Source organism: Emydura macquarii, unplaced genomic scaffold (genome assembly GCF_026122565.2).
Source record: "Emydura macquarii macquarii isolate MOO-44397 ecotype Brisbane River unplaced genomic scaffold, CSIRO-AGI_Emac_v2 contig_1230, whole genome shotgun sequence".
Lineage (NCBI taxonomy): Eukaryota > Metazoa > Chordata > Testudines > Chelidae > Emydura > Emydura macquarii.
Genome location: NW_027131367.1, coordinates 7,656,980 through 7,673,231, shown reverse-complemented (window position 1 = coordinate 7,673,231; position 16,252 = coordinate 7,656,980). Strand labels below are relative to the sequence as shown.

The 16,252-nt window shown below is 44.5% G+C and overlaps 1 protein-coding gene, 1 long non-coding RNA gene and 2 other non-coding genes across 6 annotated transcripts in view; 3 read left to right on the top strand and 1 right to left on the bottom strand.

Moving 5' to 3' along the window:
- The first annotated feature begins 2,232 nt into the window (after positions 1 to 2,232).
- LOC137152628 (uncharacterized) lies at positions 2,233 to 5,876 on the top strand. The gene is made up of 3 exons (XR_010919557.1): positions 2,233 to 2,879; positions 3,466 to 5,123; positions 5,527 to 5,876. It is a non-coding gene; the product is annotated as an uncharacterized lncRNA (long non-coding RNA).
- On the top strand, positions 5,340 to 5,404 carry LOC137152942 (small nucleolar RNA SNORD104). The gene has a single exon (XR_010919668.1). It is a non-coding gene; the product is annotated as a small nucleolar RNA SNORD104 (small nucleolar RNA).
- On the top strand, positions 5,684 to 5,820 carry LOC137152943 (small nucleolar RNA SNORA50). Its single transcript, XR_010919669.1, has one exon. It is a non-coding gene; the product is annotated as a small nucleolar RNA SNORA50 (small nucleolar RNA).
- Positions 5,877 to 7,220: 1,344 nt separating the features above from the next.
- TEX2 (testis expressed 2) overlaps positions 7,221 to 16,252 on the bottom strand; it is a 118,574-nt gene continuing 109,542 nt past the window's right edge. For all 3 annotated transcript variants that reach the window (XM_067547356.1, XM_067547357.1, XM_067547358.1), the window contains 4 exons: positions 14,837 to 14,962; positions 11,983 to 12,192; positions 10,340 to 10,460; positions 7,221 to 9,681 (listed from right to left, as the gene is read on the bottom strand). In XM_067547356.1, coding sequence (XP_067403457.1) covers positions 9,559 to 9,681; positions 10,340 to 10,460; positions 11,983 to 12,192; positions 14,837 to 14,962 — 580 coding nt within the window. In that variant the 3' untranslated portion in view covers positions 7,221 to 9,558. The remainder of the gene's footprint in view (positions 9,682 to 10,339; positions 10,461 to 11,982; positions 12,193 to 14,836; positions 14,963 to 16,252) is intronic.

The window sequence follows — 16,252 nt, the reverse complement described above, 5'->3', positions numbered from 1 at the left end:
AATACAAAAATCATCTTAAATCGTGAAAGGCGAATGAAATGTTTTTCTCTAAGGTCCTTGTTTTGGTAATCTAAGGTATTAAAACTACACAAAGATTTTTAGGGAATTTATCTTATTCTTATCTTATGCTTTTAACTTTTGCACTTTTCCTAACTGAGCAACAGTTCTAAACATTTTAGAGTTTCACTGTTAAGCATGTTTACTTTTAAAAAGGGGAGTGGAGGGCTTATAATGTAGGTAAAAAGAAAGGCTCCAGCTTTGCTTAACCTGAACTATAACCCCATCAATCAAATCAGTTTTCTCAGGTGAACAACAAACAATCTATTATACTTGCTTAAAAAGCATAACCTTAAAACTTCCTCCTCCCAGATTCACTTATAGTTCAAATACCAAGAAGTGCATACCAGTTGGCCCTTTCCACTATCACTGTATCCATGGAAGTCACAAAATAGAGGGTCTTTTTCAGGAATGGGATTTTTAAAGAATAAATATTTCTTCTAGACACACATTACACAATTTAAAACAATCGGTCTCTGTATCAAAAGCTAATTGTCATATTAAATTTATAGAAAAAGAATTCACTTGTTGAATACACTATCTATCTTGGTGAGTCCATGGCTACATTGTTTCCCATAGCCTCTTGATGCCCAATGATACTGCATGAGCACTTCCATATACAACTTGAGTATTTTTAGAGAGTTTGTGACAGTGCGTGGTGCACGTGCTTTTCACCCCTAAAGACCAGGTTTCAAATTCTGAATAAGAGTCCCCTCTTGATATTCATTCACATCACAAACTCATCACATGCACATTTAGCATGACTGGTGATTTTTGGTCAAGAGAGCATGGAAGTAAAATAAGAGAGATGCTACAAATTCGGAATGCAGCGAACTGGCTGAGTTCTGTAGGAGACACCTAATCATTTCTATCTCCAGTATCAAGGGCGCTTAAGTGTTTTATAGACAGTAAGACGGCAAGGCCTCTGATCTGAAGATCTTACAATCTAAGCAGAAATCTACAGATGAAGGATAGGTGATCACAAACAACAAAAAAAGTGAAGGGACTGAGCTGTGATGTTTTATCGTGTCTGACTAGCTCCTTTATTTGTCTACATTATTTGTCCATTATCTGTTTTGCTCATGTTTCTTTGATCAGCACCCATCTGCTCCATGCCAAGTTCATTCTATTTTTGGTTTTGAAAATTAGCATATATTCTTATGCAGCAAATATTTAGATCGAGTATTGTAAGTAACCATGGCAGACAGCAAGTGGGTACACAGCTGCATATTTAGGACAGAATGACACAGAGAAGAATGTCATCCACATGCATGCGTATACACAGTCATTGAGCATTCACGGGGACACACCGGTGATCACACAATGACGTTTAAATAGGCAAATAAATAGCTTTGCAAAGATACACAAAACTGATTGCCATTATTATGCCGACGCAGGAAACGGTCTGATTTTGCAGATGTGACCTACATAAAATTACAGTTTTTGAGAGCCCTAGCCAAACACACCCCAATGGCAGCGCCCCTCTTACGCACCCCTATATACAGCCACAACTAAGAGAGGAGATCCTTTCTGTGCAACTCCCTTCACACAGTATCCTTGTGGGGTCTGAGGGCGCAGCTCCCCTCACTCTCTGTTCACACCCAACACACAGCACTGGGGGAGCACCTCCACCTCAGTGCCTCTATAGACCTAAGGCAATTCTCTCTCTGTTGCTCTCTCTCACACACACACACACACACCCCAGGAGGCACAGCTCCCCCCCTACACAGCTAAGGGCACAGCCTGAGCATCGATCCCAGCAGAGTCGGGGCGGAGGCAGCTCCTCAGTCACCCCCCAGCCGGCACCAAAGCCCTTTGCAGAGACGCCGGGCGGCGTGCCAGTCTGGACAGGGCTCTCCAAAGCGTCCCCCGCTCTCGCACCCAGCCCAGGGGGACACAGGGGGTGACCCCCGGCTCGGCTCTGGCAGTGGGGCGCCAGGAGCAGCTTCCTCCCCAGCTCAGGGAGACACAGGGGCCAAACCCGGGATGGGGACAAGGGGTGTCGGAGGGGGGGGGAGCCCAACTCCTCTCTCCCAGCCCCGAGGGGTGGGTGCGGGGAGGTCTGAGGGGACCCAGCTCCGGAGGGTGTCCGGGAGTAGCTCCCCCCCGCTGTCCCCGCTTCCAGCCCGGCTGGGGTTCCCGGGGCTCCCCCTTTTCTGTGCCCTCATCCCCAGGCCGCGGGGGAGGCTGAGCCCGGGCCCGCCGCTGACTTACTCCGGGCCCCGGCGGCAGCAGCAGCAGCAAGGCGCCCAGGCTGAGGAGGCAGCGGCGGAGCAGGGCCCGCGGCGAGGGGCGGCCGCCCGGCTCCATGGCTCGGCGGCGCCCGGCCGGCTCGGCGGCGCCCGTCTCCGGCTGCAGCGTGTGTCCAGCTCCCCCGCTCCGCTCCGCGCGGGGCGGGACCGGGCCGGGCCGGGGCAGGCCAGCGCCAACGTCAGCCGCGGCGGAGGAGGCGGAGCGGCCGGGCCCGGCTCGCGGGGAGCTCGTTGGGGGCGGGGCGGGGCGGGCCGTTGCTGGGGGAGGCTCAGCCCACGCGCGCTCCGGCAGGCCAGGCCAGGCCCTACCCGGGCCAGTCCCGCTCAACGAGACAGCCACAGCCCGGCCCGCCCCCCCTCTCGTTAGCCCCCGCGGCTCCCCTCAGGGCCAGGGCCGAGCGCACCGAGCTCAGAGCATCCCCCCGACGTTAGGTGAGAGACCGCGTGGAGCGAGCTGTCCCTGGCTGGGGCGTCCGTGCTGCACGCGCGGGACCCACACCTCTGACACGACGGCGCGTGCAAGGCGAGGGCTGGATGGTTCGGGGGCTCGTGCGCCAGCGCTTTAAAAAGGTACAGCACCGACGCTCTGCAGGGGCGTGTTTCCCCTGCCGGTGTTTACACCTGTTAGCCCCCCGGCAGGTTTGCATTAGCGCGGCCCACCACCCCTGCACGCGTACCACACACACACATCGGGATTTAGACATGCACGTTCCCGTGGGTGCAGAGGGACAGGAACTGCACCTCGGGTCCGTTCACGGGTGCGCGTGCACCCGTACAAAACATGCAGTGCTGTAAGGACCTTGGGCCGCCTTCTTTGGCTCTTGTCTCCGCGATCCTGTCCGACGAGCAGGGGGAGGTAATCCGTTAAAAGGAGGGATTTGCTCTGCTGCCTTTAGTCAAAGTTTTCTGCCTTAACCCGCCCTTGTTCTCTGGGGTGAATGCTGCTTGGCAACTTCCCTCCACCCCAGAGGTGGCAGCATTTCAGTGGTTGTGTGTGTATATGGTTCAAGAGAGCAGCGAGAGGCTTTGGGATGAACAGGGCTGTGTAAAGCTGAGATGATATCATCGCCTTCCGCGATTAAACTTGTCATCGATTGTTTTATATCTTTGCCTATAAATCTGACCATGAATATCCTAACATTTCCTTTCACTTTAGATTAAAGAACGATCCATGCAGAGATGTCAGCTGTGTCGTTCACGTGCACACACTATACAAGGTATTAAAATAACTTACCGTTTAGAATGGCTCAGCAGACGTTCGAACTGCAGGTCTGAGAAAACCGCCTTCCAAAAAAAATGCAAGGTGGGAAAAGAAAAATATGGAAACTCTTGCAAAAAAAAATAAGCAGATCAACTGGAATGAGCACTGTGCAATCTCTATGAACACCAGCATGCTTATGAAGTGCTTTATTATATTTCATGAAAAGCAGACTCTTCTCTCTGGGCACCGTTAAAGGACATTTCGAGATGATCAACTCCTACAAAGGAGAAATGAAGATGACATCAAATTCGAGAGTGGTGTGCAAGGACCACTCCCAGCTTTTCTTGATCTATTTTACCACTTTCCCTTGTAGATCGTTAGTGACTGGCCCCCTCTAGTGGGCAAAAACATACCGTGGACATTAAAAATGTGTTCGATTTAATGAGCACAATCAAGGAATGTATTAAATCTCGTGTTAATTTAAACGCTATTTTTTAAAGAAATATATAGGTTGAAGCAAAAAGCGAATAAAAGGGGAGTTGACTAAAATGGGAAAATCATTCAAAGTCAGGAAAAACATATATGGACAGGCTATGGCTGGCGTATTCCACCCCAGTAAAAAGCATGAAAGCAATATCAACCTTTTTATTTCCACAAAAATGGCCTTTCCGTAGCCGCCCCAAAGAATCTTATAACATGTTCAGCTACTGCTGGAGACTAGTAAGAGTGTGAAAAACGACCGTACTGTTCTTCTTTATGTCGGTGTGCATGCTGCTTTACAGGCATACAAGAAACCAAAACAAGGTCACGCCCCTTAGCATCCACATGAAACCCTAATCATGGACATTCTGTGCAGGGGAGGTTTGGACCCTTACACCAGACAGGTAACATATAATGGCAACAGGCCGCAGCGGTGGGGAGACTTCACAGGAAACAAGGGGAAAGGGAGAATATCATTGATCAAGGAATCGGACTTCTGAACGGTCAGTGCAATATTGCACCGTGCAATATCTGGGATTTCTGCATCTCCTCAATCCGGAAGGCCGTGTCTAGTCATAAAGCCTATCTCCCAGGGGCTCAGAACGGACCTTTCCCCGGTTCACACACAGCAAGCAGGGTGAATGCCACCGGGGGTGGAGGAAAGCAAGGGAGCAAAGGCGACTGGGTTTGGAGCTGGTTAATCTGAGCAAGCCCTGGCTCAGCCCCAGTGGACCCAGGGAGGTTGGATGCTGCCTGCTCTGACTCAGCAGGCTGGGCCCAGCACGGCACAGCCCGGCTCGGCTTTGCTCAGCGCGAGACCTAGAAGCTGGGCCCGCCCCAGCTCCTTCGAGCCCAGACTTACTGGGGCAGAATTCATCCTTAGCCCAGGGGGCGCTGCCGCGGCTGGCTCCAGCTAGCGGCGGATTGGCCAGACCCACCCACCCAGTTGGCCCCGCCCGCTCATTATTTCCCCTCCCCACCTGACGGCGCTGGGACCGGCCAGTCACGTGTCCTGGGACTTACATTTTTATTGGCTGATGATGAGGGGCGGTGCCCGCCGAGGCCCGTGAGCGCTATAAATAGCGGTGAGCCGCGCGCGCTCGCTCTCTCTGCGGGTGCCCGGAGTTCGTGTGGTGAGTGGGGGAGGGGGTTGAGGGTCTTGTTCGATACGGATCCCCTCGGTGGGGGCGGGAGGCCGCCGGGGGGACGGACGACGCTGGTTTGTCGTTCCCGGTGCCTGCCTGGACAGGCTAAGGCCTGGTGGGCGGTGACCCTGCGGGGCGGAGGAGGGGGGTTCCCTCCCGCTGGCTGTGGCGAGTGGGGGTGTCCCGTCAGCTCCGGCGCCGGTTGCCCTGATGATTCCCTTGACACGTGTTAGACTTCTGACGCGGATGAAGCCAACTCGAGTCTGAGCCTCCGGCGCCGCGTCCCAGGGCGCCTGCTTCGCCGCGGCCTCCCCCGAGCTGCGGGTGGGTGAGCGGGGCCCTGCGCTCGGGCTGGGATGATTCTGATCGGCTCCCCCTTCCTTCCTTGCAGGGCTGACCGGAGCCAGGCCTTGGGCCCTGCTGCAGGCACCGCAGAGCTCCTGCGCCGCGCCAGCCGAGCGGCTCGGTGTGTGGGAGGGGGAGGAATGCTTCGTAATAAAACAGCAGGAAACAATATCAGGCGGTTTGTCCTTATTGCGCTCCCTCCCCAGCACTGCCTTTGAACCTGTGAAGTGTCCGGCCGATGGCTTCACAGGCCAAGCAACGGTGCAAGAGGAAAAGCTTGTTCATAACTGGTGCTGCTTAGTTAAAGTCTGAGTGGCTCTTTTAAGAGCAAGTAACAAGCAGCTCTGCACGGACACCTTAAATCTTAGGGCTTTAATTTAAGCAGGGTCTTGCACTTCCTGAATAAAATCTCCTCCGAAGAGGGGCTCTGGCCTTGTGGGGCATTTCAGCATCTCTGAGAAACATAGGAGGCTCTGATGAGAGTTCATATGGAGTTTATTCTCAGCTGCAAGACTTGTCTTTAGGAAGTTGGTACTTGCACCATAGTCATGCCCTTACCTCTACCATCAGAAGAGTAAATTCCATAAAGATTGTATCAGGTAGTAACAGCCTCTATGCAACTTGAAACCTGGCTGGTATATACATGATATACAATTTTGCATTGTGTATGGGGGTAAAATAGGTGGGAGCAAGACAGTCCCTCTACACTCATCCAAACTTGTATTTCTATAGACCTAGCTGGTATTTACATGAGCAATAAAAATAGGAGGGTAAATACTAAGCTTTAAGCACTTGCTGAAACGTGAAATTTAAACTCTAGTGTAGAAGGATCTAAAATAAAACACAGGAGAAGTCACACTGAGAGGGTAACTGAACAGAGCTTTTGGACAGTGAAATAAGATCCAGCTGATGACAATACTGCCATAAATGCTAAACAGCTGGAGTGGTGTAGGGAAACAATCACTTTTTCATCTCCCATGCATAACTGGGGTTGTCTCTCAAATGTGTAGTAGCTTTAAGATCTATACTTTCCCCTAGTTTGACTTTCCTACAATGAATTCCTGCAGGAATGAGGAAGCTGTATAAGGGTATTTGAACCAACCCCTTGACAAGGGCTCAGTGATGAATCTGTTTTTTTCCTTGACAGTTCAAGGCATCTTTCAAGGTACTTAGATGGCTGTCACTTTGACTCAGAGCTCCTGTCAGTGAGATTGTCCTTCCACCACCAGTAAGGCATACTGATCTGTAAGAGGAAAACTAGTAGCAGCTAGAAGTGAGCTCAATACTAAAGCATTCTCATGCTGTAGGGAGCAAATAGTATACTTTAAGATATTAAGTGTTCTTCCTATGGCTTATGGGAGGGTTCGCTGACCTGTATGGATCAGTAGTGCTAAAACCAATTGATTTCAGGAAAGTATAAGCCAAACTGTATCAACTACCTCTTTCCAATAGACCTGCAAACACCTGTTTCCTGAAACTACCAGCATGACAACCCCATTATCAAGTACATTTAATCCCCACACAAAACATGCCTGTACAGATTTCAGGGTTTCTTATACAGGAATAATTCTTAGTCAACATTTTCAGCATAATTTCCACCTATTTATGTATGTAAACTGAAGATTAGATTAAGGAATCCCAGGACCTTCCATACCAGATCAGACGAGTGGCCTGTAGTCAGTCTAATAGTAATTTGAACTCTTGTTTCAAGAAATGCTGAAGTGGCCAGTTGTGGAATAACCCTACCTTGCCTGATGCTTTAAAACAAAGTTAGCAGATAAGGCAAGTGATAATGTAGATGATAATTATCCATCTAAATTTTTAAAAAATGTGTATACTTACAACATTCTATTGGAACTAAGTGAACTCATTTATCCAGTGCAGTAGCATAGAACTCAAAACTTTGATATTTAAAGCTTTTATTTTCAAAGCCAGAACAATGTATCTTAAATCCCTTACCCCAAGCATCAGTCTCCATAACTTCATAGTACAGCTTGAATATACAATAAAAATGAATATCTGAAGAAAAAGTAAGAGTGGCAAACAGGAAAGTGGCTTCCCCAATACATCTTTGAAAATAGTGTCTTGCACAAACCCTGAAACTACTGGCCAAACAGATTATGCAGAAATAACTTACAAGCTATGCCATGTGTCTGACATGAGATGAAATTTATTTCAGAAAACAAAGCAAGCCAATTGTAGTTACGCACATTGTTTGGAAGTGCAATATGACAATTGTGTAATAAATCTGGATATCTTTACACATTAGTGTATCTAGTCCTTTGACTTAGTTATTGCACACAAATTAAATCGTGAAAGACCTGCGTACAAGACATGCAGACTTCATGAAAGGCAAATAATGCCTAGATGTAGTAATGAGCGCAATACCAGAACAGTACAAAAATTGGAATGGTCACAGGAGTTTAGGTAACAAATATAACCTACTAATATTGCAATTAAAAGTAACCAAAATAGGTGTTCAAATATAGACTTGTTTTTAAATATATTAAACGCTAATATTCTTTGTTTCAGGCAAGGTGCTGTTTAAAAAATCTTCACTATAATAGCTTCATTTAGAGATGGTAAATCATCAAAAGTTACACATGGTAATTTTGATTTACAACAAATGGGACTGAACACAATATACAAACTTCTTAATTTACTTTTCAAAAGAAAAAAAGCAAATTATGCTATTCTAAGGAGAGCTACAAAACTCACCTTTGTAAACTAAAACATTCGGACAAATACATGAACAATTGGCAACACTGAGTATTAAAGTCACAGATGTTAAATATCAGATATGTAGTGTAATGTTCAAATAGTTATTGATTTAATGCATAAATTTAATCTCAAATCTTCACACAGGAAAGAATAAAAAGGCAGTTTTTTTGTTGTAGCTTTGGCCATTTATTAGCAGAAACAGTCTTTAAATCTGTCATAACTAGCCTGTGATCAGCCTGAATAACTTCAAATGCTTGAATTCCTATTTCACATACAAAACTGAGAAACACATGGGTGTCAAAATCTGCCCTCAGTTACAGCAACAAATCCTCACCAACATCAGGTGATTTGAAGTCCCTGGGAAGGAATGGCTGTAACAGATCAGAATTTAGACCCCCCGCTTTGCATGTAAACATGGGTGTCATGGGAAGACTCACAGCAACAAAAATTCCTATGAGAATCTCACAGTTTCATTGTATTAGAGACTCCATACACAAGTAATATAACTATTTCTGGTCATTATGTGCAGTTTGACATTTTCATGTGTGCTCATGTCTTTAAACATTCAGAATTAATCTCAAACCATGGTGACTGTACCTCACTATGAGGCAGACTTGGTATGGTTTGGTCTCATGGCTTTGCCTAATATTTTCTTAATCACAATAACCCAATTCCCACCTTCACTGATATTTGTGAGTGTGTTTTATGGCTACTTGCTTCCCAAAAAAGCACTAACTTTGTATGAAAAAAATAAGTTAATATGTATCTCCCACATCAATGGATTCACACTATTACCTATACATCCAATTTACATTCTTTTCTCCTGAAAGCATTTCATATTTCAATTGCTTGACACAAGCTATTGACTGCCGAAGTGAAAGAACATAAAACAGTTCATTCTACACCTCCAACTGCCTGAGTGAGGAAAAAGTCTTCCAGTTGTATGAATTTGTTCCTGACAGAGGACTTTTTTCATTTGGCATGCAGTTCCTTTGCTGCAAAAGAACCACCCTTCAATGCATCAGCATAGTGTGCAAACACAAACTGACCACAATTTGTGTCATCAAGCTCCTCGGTCTATTACAATTAGATTTTCTTCAGAACAGGTCATCTTAGCCTCAGTTAAGATCCTGACAGCAGCCATTACAAAAATCAACTTATAAATGGAATGAAACTTTGTATAAGTGAAGTAAACAGGAACAATAATGAGACAAGTTGAGCGCAAATAAATGGTTATAAGCAGTCCTCTTTAAAAAAAAAAAGGTGTGGCACAACAAGTTAAGGACAAAACTACCGCACAGTTTAAAAATCCATGAAAATAAATTTCTTAATACTGTAAACTGCAAGTCTTCACATTTCATGGTTGATCAGCAGTCTCAGTGACTGGATCTTTTGAAGGGCACGTAGATGAGCGGGGATCCATGGCCGAGTGCATTAGAGGAATATAAACATCATCCATGTTTGGCATGACAAAAATTTTCTGCAAAATGCAGACAAAATTAAATGTAACTTAGTTTGTGGTCATTCAAACATTTTTGGATTTTCGATTAGCATAATTAAAAAATAAGCATACTTAAAATCAATTTCTGTTTCCCTGGGTTGGACAGAGTTTGATGCAAGCTCTGCAGTGCCTACTAGCCACAACTGTTTGGTTGTATAAACCACACATTTGCGAATGAGACATTAGGAAATGCTGGGATGCCTGCACATTTCACTCAACAAAGGGCCACAGGGAAATGCCTGCTTTTCCCTAATCTGTTTCCCCCCTCTCCCTTCCCAGCATATGTCTCATTGTGATTCCTTTCAAGCAGAATTCAAAGTGGCAATTTTGATCTAGAAAATCTGCTTGATAGACTTGGGACACAGACACTCAAGGGAGACTCTTCCCCTCTCTTTGGGGCATCCTGGAAGTTTATATCAGTTGGGGGAATCAGTTAGCCAGCTTTTCAGAAGTGCTCAGTATCTAAGCTCTCACAGAGAACAACTGCTGGGTGCTAACCACTTTTGCAAATCGAAAATCTGCATTTTTCTTATGTCTGCACTAGAAATTAAGGGAAGAGTAAAAATCAGAACAATTTTGAACTGCAACCTCCATTGGCTAAATGAAAAACGTCTTTCAAGTTATTAAAGAAACATACCTGAAACTCTTGTTCCAGTTTCTTTTCTATCCAATCAGTCACATGAACCAAAGTCACTTCTCTCTCACCGAGCTTCGGCCGAGCTTTTAGCTCTAGATAGGGAGGTCTTCGGAAACCATACCTCAAGAGAACACAAAAAGGAGGGTTTTTTTTTTAATTTTGACTCTCACAAAGGAAATGCTTGATACTGTACATAGTACTGGCTTGATACTGGCTAGAGCATAGGGCTCAACGAGTAGTGATCAATGGCTCCATGTCTAGCTGGCAGCCGGTCACAAGCGGAGTTCCCCAGGGGTCGGTCCTGGGGCCGGTTTTGTTCAACATCTTTATTAATGATCTGGAGGATGGGGTAGATTGCACCCTCAGCAAGTTTGCGGACGACACTAAGCTGGGGGGAGTGGTAGATACCCTGCAAGGTAGGGATAGGATACAGAGTGACCTAAACAAACTGGAGGATTGGGCCAAAAGAAATCTAATGAGGTTCAACAAAGAAAAGTGCAGAGTCCTCCACTTAGGAAGAAAGAATCCCATGCACAGCTATAGACTGGGGACCGACGAGCTGGGCAGCAGCTCTGCAGAAAAGGACCTGGGGGTAACGGTGGATAAAAAGCTGGATATGAGTCAGCAGTGTGCCCTGGTTGTCAAGAAGGCCAATGGCATATTGGGCTGCATTAGGAGGGGCATTGCTAGCAGGTCACGGGAAGTGATTATTCCCCTCTATTCGGCATTGGTGAGGCCGCATTTAGAATATTGTGTCCAGTTTTGGGCCCCCCAATACAAAAAGGATGTGGACAAGTTGGAGAGAGTCCAGCGGAGGGCAACAAAAATGATTAGGGGGCTGGAGCACAGGACTTATGAGGAGAGGCTGAGGGAACTGGGCTTGTTTAGTCTGCAAAAGAGAAGAGTGAGGGGGGATTTGATAGCGGCCTTTAACTACCTGAAAGGGGGTTCTAGGGAGGATGGGGCTAGGCTGTTCTCGGTGGTGGCAGATGACAGAACAAGGAGCAACGGTCTCAAGTTGCAGGGAGGGAGGTCTAGGTTGGACATTAGGAAAAAGTTTTTTACTAGGAGGGTGGTGAAGCACTGGAATGGGTTACCTAGGGAGGTGGTGGAATCTCCATCCTTAGAGGTTTTTAAGCTGCGGCTTGACAAAGCCCTGGTTGGGATGATATAGCAGAGGTTAGTCCTGCTTTGAGCAGGGGGTTGGACTAGATGACCTCCTGAGGTCCCTTCCAACTCTAATATTCTATGATTCTATGATTCTAATTCAGATTATTTTGATGATAGCTCCTGTCACCACTCTCATTTATAAATATTCATTCCTACTGCATCTCTTCCAAAAAATAAAAGTGTCTAAGCTTTTCTTGTTACGGTTCCTCAGAACTATTTTGCATCTGAAATACTTTGCAGTGAAAGGTTCTGTTGATAATGGAACTTCTGACATGATGGCACAGACATTTTGTAGCAAAACATTGAAAAGACACTGGGCAAAGGAAGAAAGAATCACACTGATTTTTATTTTCTAGAATTGTCAGAGCTGCAAAGATGAAAGTACCCTTTGTTTTTTACAGGGGAAATTTGGATCACAAGTGGAAAACAACAGTTAAAAGAATTCCATTTCTATCTTGCTTTGCTACACTTACCATATTCTGTCAGTAGGTGGTGGTGGAATGTTAACTGCTAGTGTTCCTTTACACTCTTGTACTTCAACAGTTAGCAGTAGTGGAGTATTAGAGACCTCCTCAATCTTCTTTTTAATGAATTCAGTCTCTGTTGCTTTTTGGAAATATTTTGACTTGGTAATTTTATCCACAATCCTCATGATCTTACTTGTCCGATGTCCTCCAACATATCTTCAGATGTGGAATAAGTAAAATACGTAATTAAAACGATGCACCCAGAAATTAGCTAGGTTTTCTTAAAAAAAATGTCTCTGCGTGCTCCATGAAAGAACAGCACAGTAGGAGTTACTTGCTGTAAAAACAATCATCTGACACTAAAATCAATGGAATGAAGAAAAATGTAGATGAATACCCTGGGAAAGCATCTGTGTGTGTAGTGGAAGCCCCAGCAGTTGAGAAATTTAAAACAAGGCATGCTAAATCACTCCTCCAAAAATTTTTTATACAGATACTGGAATGCTTAACTCCTTTAGGACCCTCAAAATCTCAGTGATAGTTTAGGGAACAATCCTACACTGGGTGGGGAATAGACTAGGCCAGATTTTCAGAGGTATTCAGGTGCCTATGGACGTTTTCAAAAAGTGCCCAAGTGCCCAACTACCTTAATTTCAATGGAAGTTAGGTGCCCAGATGATTTTGAAAATCTCAGTAGGTGCCTAAACACCTTTGAAAATCTGGATCTAGGTGACTTGAGAGGTCTTTTCCATCTTGACTGCCCCAAACAACTTACAAACACACGTTTCCTGGGTGTTTCACATAGGGTTAACTAGATGGGGCCCCAATTCTGTTTGTGGCCTTTGGCACTACAGCAACACAAAAAAAGCTCCGATTTCTATGACTATCACCAGTTTCATTTGCTAAATTATTTCTAGATTTTCTATGAAGTCATGTTCATTTGCAAGGTGTTCAACAAAAGTCCTATACACAGATTCACACTGATGTGTCCAGCCAATGCCTGTGAGAGTCCACCCAGCACAAACACCCTGTTGGTTACAAGCGTCCAGTGGCTATTCTATCCAGTCCAAGTGCACCTCCTTTTCCACATGGCACTGGAAGTGCACCTTTTTTTTTTTTTTTTAAATGTCTGAAGCTGCTTACGTGACTGTCAGCAGCAAGATGGCGAATGTGCTAATGGGTATATCACCATCTTAATAAAAATTGTCAGGAAGCAGATGTACTGAAGCATGTGCTCATACATTTTGAGCTTGGGGAGACCAAACACCATGTCCCAGCTGTTTAACACAGTGTGTTTAATTATAGGTTTTTAGAGTTATTGTTACTGCATTTAGAGTATGGAGTCACTGGCCGGAGGCAAAGGAAGAAGCAGGGCTCCCGTGACCTGTAAGCCACACATATGTAGAAAGAATGTTTTTTTCCCCAGAGTCATAGATAGCACAGTAGCAAAATTGACACTGCTGTAAGGACAGAGCACATTTCTACTTCCTCCTACACCTAGCACATCTAAGAATGCAAGCACTGCAAAGCAGCCATAAGGATGGCATCTTTGACATTCCTGCAGTGCCCAGGTCATCCACTGAAGATGGTATGAGGGTTATTTAGGAGAGGTGATTTTGACATAACCTGGCAACAGATAACACACAATGACCCTCTCTCTAATACATGCAACTAATCATGATTCTATTCAGGTTTCTTTCTCCCAGGCACTAATTACCCGGCCATTTCTCAGCTGGCATAAACCAACCTTTCTCCATTAATTTCAGTTCTCCAATTTATACCAGCTGTGAATCTAGCCCAAACAGAAATAGATTTATCCTTCCATTGGATACTACAGTGGTAATGGTACAGATTTTCAAAGGCATGAAAGACAGTTAGGTGGCCAATCAAAATTTCCTTCTACATTTACATTAAAAAACATCACATATAATTAATATTGCCAAGAGAACAAAAAGGAAAACAAAGTATTTGTAAAATAAATAATTCTGACAGAACACCAGATACAAATTAAATGGATTTGCCTTTTTGAAAATATACACCTTGGGTAGCTACCTGAAATAACAAAATCTACTTGAGAAACTAATAATTCTCCCCACAGCGTACTAGGGAATTCTCCCTACAGCATACTAGGGAAGCTGCGTTGCAAAGTCAAGCTACTCTAAAAGTTGTTGAAGAGAAAAATACAGTGACAGTGATCAAGAGAAGCTATGTTTCAAATGCTACACTTGTAAGCATCAAGTGTAGAAATTCCTAAACCCTAAAGCCTGATTCAAACAGGTTCAAACCCTAACAAGGATAACCTAGTCTTTCATCCTCTCAAGGTATTTAAAGACACTGTGGTTTAAGCATGAAGCTGGGAGTTCTATTCCTGGCGCTGCCATCAGGGGAGACATCGGAGGCATCAGGCATAGAAACTTCAAAATAACTTGCCCAAGTCACCACATCTGTAACATGGGATGGGGACATTTAGGTGTCTTTGAAATCTACAGATAAGTTATGGAAGTATCAGGTGTTGTAAACTGGAGCACCATGCAGTTAATTCTGCAGAAGTCTTTTGCATGATACCTTAGAAACGCCTGTCTATTCTGCTATGATAACTTGCAAGAGTAGCTATTTGTTTTGGTCAATATTTCCCTTTCTTCCTTTGTTGTGTGGTGTGCTGCTTGTTTGATTGCCACCTTCCATCTCAAAAGTGACTGCTTTTCTGTTGTGCTGTTGGATGGACATACATACACACATATTAGTGATGCCCTTTCCCATGACAAGCACTATAGTGTTACTGTGGAACAAAACATGAAAGACTCTCATAATCCTTCAGCTGCCAAAGAATGTTTTAAAAAATATCAAGTAAACATCTCACCCTTCTGCTCCAGGAGTCAGCTGCTTCTCTCCTCCCATCACCTCAGGAGCATCATCCTCCTCTGAAGACCCAGCACTAGAAGACTCTTCATCACTGTCTGCAAGGCAATATGCCCTTGGCCTGAAACTGAGAGACACAAATGACAATTTCCACATGAAACTTGACATTCTTTAACACCCATTCACTGTGGGTAGCTCTTTTGGTGCGTTATATATTTATAAGGAACTGTCTGTAATTCCCCCTCCCCCGCCCCTTTTCCTTAACTATCCGGAGAGATAAAGTAACAAACAAACAAATGCACACTGGGATTGGCTGCAGAGTCCCTGCATTAAATGTACATGATTATTTACACAGAGGCCTGTTTTTCCTCAGTAAAGCTGCATGAAATGAGAGGGTGTTGTATGGCAAGACAGAAAACACAATGGCTATTTTGCATGCCACCTAACGGAATGGGAGATGACTTTAATTATGTTTTGCAGATACATTCTTTTTGGTGTTAGTTGCTTTCCAAAAGATTTGAATAAAATGAATGGGTTTGTTTTTTTTTAAAAAAAACTTTTGACAAACATGAGTTTTTTAAAATGCTGAGATGAGAATATGCAGCTATATCTTGTGCTGAATGGGCGCATTTATACTGAATGCCAACCTAGGATTCTATTCAACGCAAATTTTGACTAAGGGTTCCAGACTGGAAAGTTTCAGTTTTGATTTTGGCGTTAAAAAGTGTACTGTGCCATGCCAGGTGTAGTTTTATGCTTCACATATGTACACATGCTATTATCCCTGGTCACTACCAGAGTCACATGGGTCCTTTGCATACACCTACCATAATAGTTGTCAAGTACCAGATTTAGAAGCAACGTGTAAAGTTGGTGTAAACTACAAACTGGTAGGTGGATATACAGGAAGCTACCCAATTTTAAGAAAATCTGAGCAAAATCTACATGCTGAAGGCCCAGACCGTGGTTTAAGAGAAAATACCCTGTTCACACACACTTCAACTTACATCCTTCTGTTAGCTGCTTTTCCTCCTACACCTTATCTCTTCTGGCCCCTACATGGGCAACTTGTTTGAACTCAGGCTCTCTTACTGCACCTACATCTACTTACTGGCATGAAACTTAAAGCACCTTACATATTCTTTTTTAATTGAAATCTATTCAGAGCGGTGTGCTGTGCACACTGTTGGTACTTAAGACATTCAACTTCAGACTTTCTCACCCAAATTCAATGATCATTAGTAGTTATGAAGACAACACCTCCTCTAGGAATTCACAGACCTCAATGGGTGAGAGAGAAGGGAAAAAAAGGCTAAATGGGAATTTCAGAAGGATACTGGGCCTTATTTTCCATTGTCTTCTAAATAATGTATTCATGCACATCTGAAATTGATAGTATTCTACATCCCCTTTGCAT